The sequence below is a fragment of the Nanorana parkeri genome, unplaced genomic scaffold (genome assembly GCF_000935625.1).
Source record: "Nanorana parkeri isolate BGI_ZX_2015 unplaced genomic scaffold, ASM93562v1 scaffold1363, whole genome shotgun sequence".
In the NCBI taxonomy this organism is placed as follows: Eukaryota; Metazoa; Chordata; class Amphibia; order Anura; family Dicroglossidae; genus Nanorana; species Nanorana parkeri.
The window spans coordinates 22593-28743 of NW_017307631.1; the positions used below are offsets into that span (position 1 = coordinate 22593).

Below are 6151 nucleotides of genomic sequence, written 5' to 3' on the forward strand. Positions count from 1 at the left end.
GATCCCCATGCATGTGCAGTATGGTATCTAATGCTTGTTTTGGGTTTTTCTATGTACGTTAGACCTTTTTACATTTATAGTAGTTATTGTTAGAAGTAAATGTATGTATACTTGGGATCATGAAGTAAACCAGAACAATTAAGTGCATAATTAAAGCCGGCACATTGTGCAGGCAGGATGCAAATCCATAACGTGACGTCATTAAGCTACTTTTCAGTAACCCACACTAGGGCCTGTTTTGGTTGGAAGTTGATTACTTCTTTATGCCAAAAAGGGGTTTCCAAGTGCTATTTGAAAATGGTGTCTGGTACGGCTGCTTCTGGAGCCTTGGGGTAATGGAATGCCACTTGATAACTCTAATCTCCTTGGCCCATGTAGGAGCCAATCAAATGGTGACCATACCAAGTCTGCCTTTAACATAACTTGCTGTGCCTACCAGGCAAGGACCGGGTGGTGCAGGACTTCCCAGGGGGGTCAGTGATAAGTACTTGCCACCCTGTTGATTGCACACGGATTTTCCAAATTGTTGGAAACCTGCGTAAGCAGTCATTGAATAGGAAGGAAGGAAGAACCCGAAAGGCACATGCTGACCAAGTGTTGTGGCAGGGCTGGACAAATTCCAGGAGCTAGGAAGCCAATGTTCCTTAAAAATTACAGTTGACGCGTAACTTTTAAGTTTCTCTCTCTAGTTATTGTCAATGAGGCTTTCTTCTAAAAAAAATAAAAAAAAAACCTTCTGCCTTATGTCTTATGCCTTATGGCATATTGCAGTAGGTCATGACATTCTCAATGAGATGTCTGTCTGTATATAGTTGGGATTTGCCTGCTGGTTAGTTTTGTATTGACAGAAGAAAACGGCAATATGTGGCGCAAGCATACAGACCTGGGAAGAACATACAAATGGGTAAACCTTGAATCTGCATAGGCTGTAGATGTATATTGGAGCCCACAGACATGGACCTCTTAGGTACTGTAAACTCCCAGTTATCCGGCACCCACGGGGAGTTTCCGCTTGCTTGAGAGTTAATAGTAACTTTCAAGCAACCGCCCCGAAGGTGGAAAGTTCTCTGGTCTGCTTCTCTGCTGTGTGCGGGTGCAATAGCCAGCACTGCTATTGGCTATTGCAATTTGAAATGGCTAATAGCAAGCATAGCTATTGCTTACAGATTTAAAGGATTATGTTAACGCTAAATACATTTTACTTGCTACCAAAATGTTTGTGTCCACATGTCTATCAAACAACCTGCAAACAAAATTGATGACCTGTTTTTTTTTTTGTGCTGGTTGTTTGAGTGTGCCAGTTGCTTGAATGATAGAAAATGGGCAGTTTACTGTACATGGTGGTTCACATTCTTGGTCCAAAAATGAAAAACTAAAAAAAAACAACCTGGGGCTTGCTACAGTGCAGTAGTTATTCCATTCACTAAACGTGGAAATAACAGTTCAAACTGTGCAATGTATTATTTACAATCTACCCTTCCCTCAGGTGCTCCTAAACATGCAGACTTCATATAACGTCCTAGTGGGGACTGCTCCCATGACCTGGCACAGCAAGTGCTTCCCACATAGCTACTGTGCAGACATAGAAGATATAATTCTCATTTACAGTTTCCTTTTATCATTAACTGTTTTCTGCGTGTCGAGAGACCTCTTCCATATATGTATCCAGTTTTTATCTTTTTAGATTTGTCTTATGTTATAAAACATTCCTCCCTTGTCTTTGACTCGTTCAAAAGCTACATCTGGCTAAGACGTTACCAGGTCTTCCGAGATGAAACTGAATGCAAAATGTTTTCCATTAGCACTGAGGGGAAACCACAGAAGTACAGCAGTAATTCTTGGAGACTGAAACTACGTCTTCGTCTCCTTGGAAACAGGCAGGGAAATCCGTTAATAATTCTCCTCAGATTTCTCATCAAGATGCCCCCCTCGATTCCATGTTTTTCTCACAGCACTCTATTTACGTGAAAATCCTGCCTAGGTGCTATTGGGATACGTTTTCAATCTATTCATGTTCGCTAAAGCCATGTTAATTAGTTACCGAACCTGGAGCACAAATTACGATTAAGCTTAAAGTGTGGTCTTGTGGAAATGGCAATTTACAGAAAAAGGTGTTGATGAAATAGTTTCCTAAAGAATTTAATTGATCTGCTTGTTTTTGTTGCTGTACAGACAAGTAAAGAGTGTTGAATGCCATGATTGAATGCCCCTATCAAAGTAGCTTTTGTCTTGCTTGGGGTTCCCTGTCTGTTCCCATGGCGACAACGATGCATTTCCTGTTTCTGAGGGCCATGGCTGCCTCTGATTTAGGCTTCTGTGGTTTCATTCACCACTAATGGGAAAGCATTCACAGGCTCAATTGCTTCCTCTTTTTGACAAGCTTCATGACTTGAGAGAAACAGAATCTAATAAAGCTGGCCAAGTATTGATCCTTGATATGTGTTACAGTATGATGTTACAGATGTTTTACCCCTTTATGACCAGGCTATTGCAACATAATCAGCAAGTTAATTGAGGAAATGTCTACCCTTATTATTTTAAAGTAAACCTGTGCCCCCCGCCCCTTTGCCTTTCACCACAACAAGAAAGCATCTATACCAGATGCTTGCATGGATGCTTACATGTCGGCTTTGGTCATCTGTACAGAAACTAAATACCCAAAAAATTTGGCTTGCCCTGCTATGCGCAACCAGTGTTTAGAAGTCACCAATTCTGACCTACCTTATTTAGTGAGTAAGCAATGGGTCAATATATGGTCAATATATGGGAGGAGGGAGAAGAGCTGAGCTGTCGGGGCACTTTGCTGTTAAAGGAGCAAAACTAGCATGGTGACATTTGTAGATGGCAGTTTACATTTAGCAGAACTAGACCCACTTTTAGCAGAACTAGATCCACCAATTTTAATGGTCTCCCAAAACAGTTACTGTTAAGGTTGCCAATGGCTCTCAACCCACCTTTCCAGCCCTCAAATGGCTGATGTCCTAGGTGATCATGTGCAGCACCATGGCAACTGCGATCCAAGTAGAGGCTAAGATGGCATCTTCCTTGGCTGTAAATGATATAATGTTGTAGTTCTGCTTCCAAGCTGAATTCTTAGAACTACACGAGAACTAACCCTCCGAATGCAAAGATTAAATGCTTGTTAGATCTAGGGGTAGAGTAAGGTGTACTACTTACCCTATCCCTGACTCTGGTAGGCTTCAGGTGCTCTCCTCAGTTCCCTGACGCTCTGCGTTGTGAACGAGCCCTCACTGTCCTTGCGTACAATGCAGGGCTATAGGGCACACATTGTATGTCATGACATCCTTAAAGAAGAGACTTTGGGGCACAGATTGTATAACACCTTATTCTTCTACCCATAGACTTTACAAACATTTAACCCTTGCAGTGTGGAGGGTGTGGAAACTAGTTTTCATGTGAATGTAACTCTAAGATAGAAAGAAGATAAAGTTCAAAATTGCCACCCGCTCTAGCCAGTGCAGTGCATTTTGTGGCTGTTTTACAGCCCTCACCATGGCGCTGTTAATAGGGTACGTAGTTGATTGGATATTAAAATGCATGCTGTCAGATGCGCCAAATGGAGTTGTTGGCCATGTGTAAGGTTGTGTGTCTTTTTACTGACTTTAAATAGGTTGATATCAACATCTGCAGACTCTAGGATACCTCTTATGTCCTTGCCTACCTCCCACACTGTTGCATCCTTATGACTAACACATAAAACACAAAGAGGAAGGAGTGTTGCAGAGTCGGTCCCCTGTACATTCAAGTGGACCTATCATTAAAACTCACCCTTCGCATAAATCGACAGGGCACATATAAGCCACTCCAATAGCGTTTTATGCAGTGGGACAAAGCAAACCTCTTGTCTAGCGTGAATATAACATTTCTGTTTCATCACTCCAGCCTAAGCAAAATTGACTCTGGCTGCCAGTTCTTCTTGCAGAGAATCTGCTGTTTAATCTGCATTTAGATGACATCAAAAAAGCTGACCCCATTTACATGGATAATTAAAACTATACATAGAAACAAGGCCTCTTGCATATTAAAGTGGATCTAAACTGGTGTGTTTAAAAAAAAAAAAACGGTGGCAGACAGGCATTTAATGACCAAACCAACTCAATAGAGACTCCAGCCTGCATGTGACCATAGCCGACTTGGTGATTACATGATCTAGAAAGCATTCTGGTTCCTGATCTTAAGTGAGGACTTAAGCTGTAGGTGACTGTCAAGACTAAGATCTACTAACCATGCAGTCAGCTTATGGCTCTCAGTCCTGACTGTGGATAGGGTTAGTAAGCACACTTTTTTTTTTTTTTTTTTAAGAAATTGGAGCTTGCATATGATACAAAAAAATGTAACTTTGGAGTAGGTTAGCCAGTTAATCCTACTAGGGCATTCATGTAATTGTGGGGTTATCCTGCTGGTGGGTAGTAGTAGTAGTATTGATTTAGGGATGCACCGATACCAGTTTTTCTGTATCGAGTACAAGTACCGATTTTTTTTTATTTTTTCGTTCGCCATTTGCCAATACCGAGTACCGGTGCATTGTGCCCCGATTATCAGGAAGTAGGGCGGCAGACCGTGACCCATCATCGGGCATCTTTATTGCCTGTGAAGGCGGTGTTCTAGTGAAATCAGGAAGTCAGGCAACGAGCCATGAGGCGTTGTCCGGCTTTCTGATCAGTCAGGAAACCAGGCTGCTTAGCAAATCAGGAAGCTGGGCAGCATGCATTGACCTGCCTCCCAGCTTCTTGATTGGCTAGGAAGCCGGCTTCACTTGTTCTTAGGCAGCCTGGCTTCCTGACCAAGCAGGGAGGCGGGTCATGACTTGCCGCCCGGGTTCCTGATTGGTCAGGAAGCCAGGCTGCCTAGGAACAAGTGAAGCCGGTTTATAGGCCAATCAGGAAGCTGGGAGGTACGTCATAATCCCACCACCCGGCTTCCTGATTGGAAAGGAAGATCTCCCTCTGACTGGAAGTTTCGGTATCGGGAGAGTATTGATGGTAATGTTATCAATAAAAATATTAATTCGGCCTGTTTTTGGATGGAGGATTTGTTCCTTCTAAAATTGTCTTATTTTGTATATTTGCTTGTAATTCATATATAATCTGAATCTGTTTTTTATTTGCCCTTATCCTAGGACTAAAGTCAAGTTGGAAAGCTTGGAAGATGCTTATGTTCTGTCGGGATTGGATGATTCTCTATCAGACAAGCATGGTTGCCCAGCCTACGTTAGTCCAGAAATCCTGAACACCAATGGCAGCTACTCTGGCAAGGCGGCTGACGTATGGAGTCTAGGCGTAATGCTCTACACCATGTTGGTTGGACGATACCCATTTCATGACATTGAACCTAGCTCCCTGTTCAGTAAAATCCGTCGCGGCCAGTTTAACATTCCAGAGACCTTGTCGCCCAAGGCAAAATGCCTCATACGTAGCATTCTTCGACGGGATCCGTCAGAACGGCTTACATCTCAAGAAATTCTGGACCATCCCTGGTTTTCCACAGATTTCAATGCATTGAATTCAGGATATGGTGCTAAGGAAGTTTCAGATCAATTGGTGCCTGATGTCAATATGGATGAGGAAACGGACCCCTTTTTTAATTGAGCACAAAACTTTCCTTTTTTTTTCGGTACTTGAGCTGAACATGTCCACATGAAGGAGTCCTTCCGGACTATAGTATTTGAAATCCGTATTGTTCCAGGACGGTCACTTTGAAATATGCTGCTCTGGGCTCCTTGATTTTTGAGAAGACGGTTCTGCAAGGAACTCTTCTACAGATGTAGCATTAAGGCTGCTATACAGTTAATCTAGTTTTTGTTTTTCCTTTTTTTTTTTTTTCTTCTTTTTGGAAAAATTAAGCATGGATCAGTTGTAGCTTCACCCTCTATGGAGCCAAGGAGACTGCACAAGCCAATTCCAGTTCAGCTACCAAAAGCCAATCCCAGTGCAGCTTTTTCACTCCTAGTAATACAGTTTTTTTTTTTTTTCTCAATGTTTTGCCATGCACTTCCTGGCATCGCACTGTTAGTTTTTCTCGTGCCATTGTTCAGGGAAGGTACAATTGGCTATTACTTTTTTATACCTGTGCCAAAGCGGTACAGCACGCTATAGAAAAGTAAAACTTAGTTGGCTGCACTGACATTTAA

General features: G+C 42.3%; 1 protein-coding gene across 1 annotated transcript in view; it reads left to right on the forward strand.

The window, feature by feature from the left end:
* The window catches only part of TRIB2 (tribbles pseudokinase 2), a 15622-nt gene extending 9692 nt beyond the window's left edge, over positions 1-5930 (forward strand). The window contains exon 3 of the mRNA XM_018569587.1: positions 5141-5930. Within this exon, the coding sequence (XP_018425089.1) occupies positions 5141-5609 (469 nt within the window). The 3' untranslated portion in view covers positions 5610-5930. The remainder of the gene's footprint in view (positions 1-5140) is intronic.
* Positions 5931-6151: the final 221 nt, after the last annotated feature.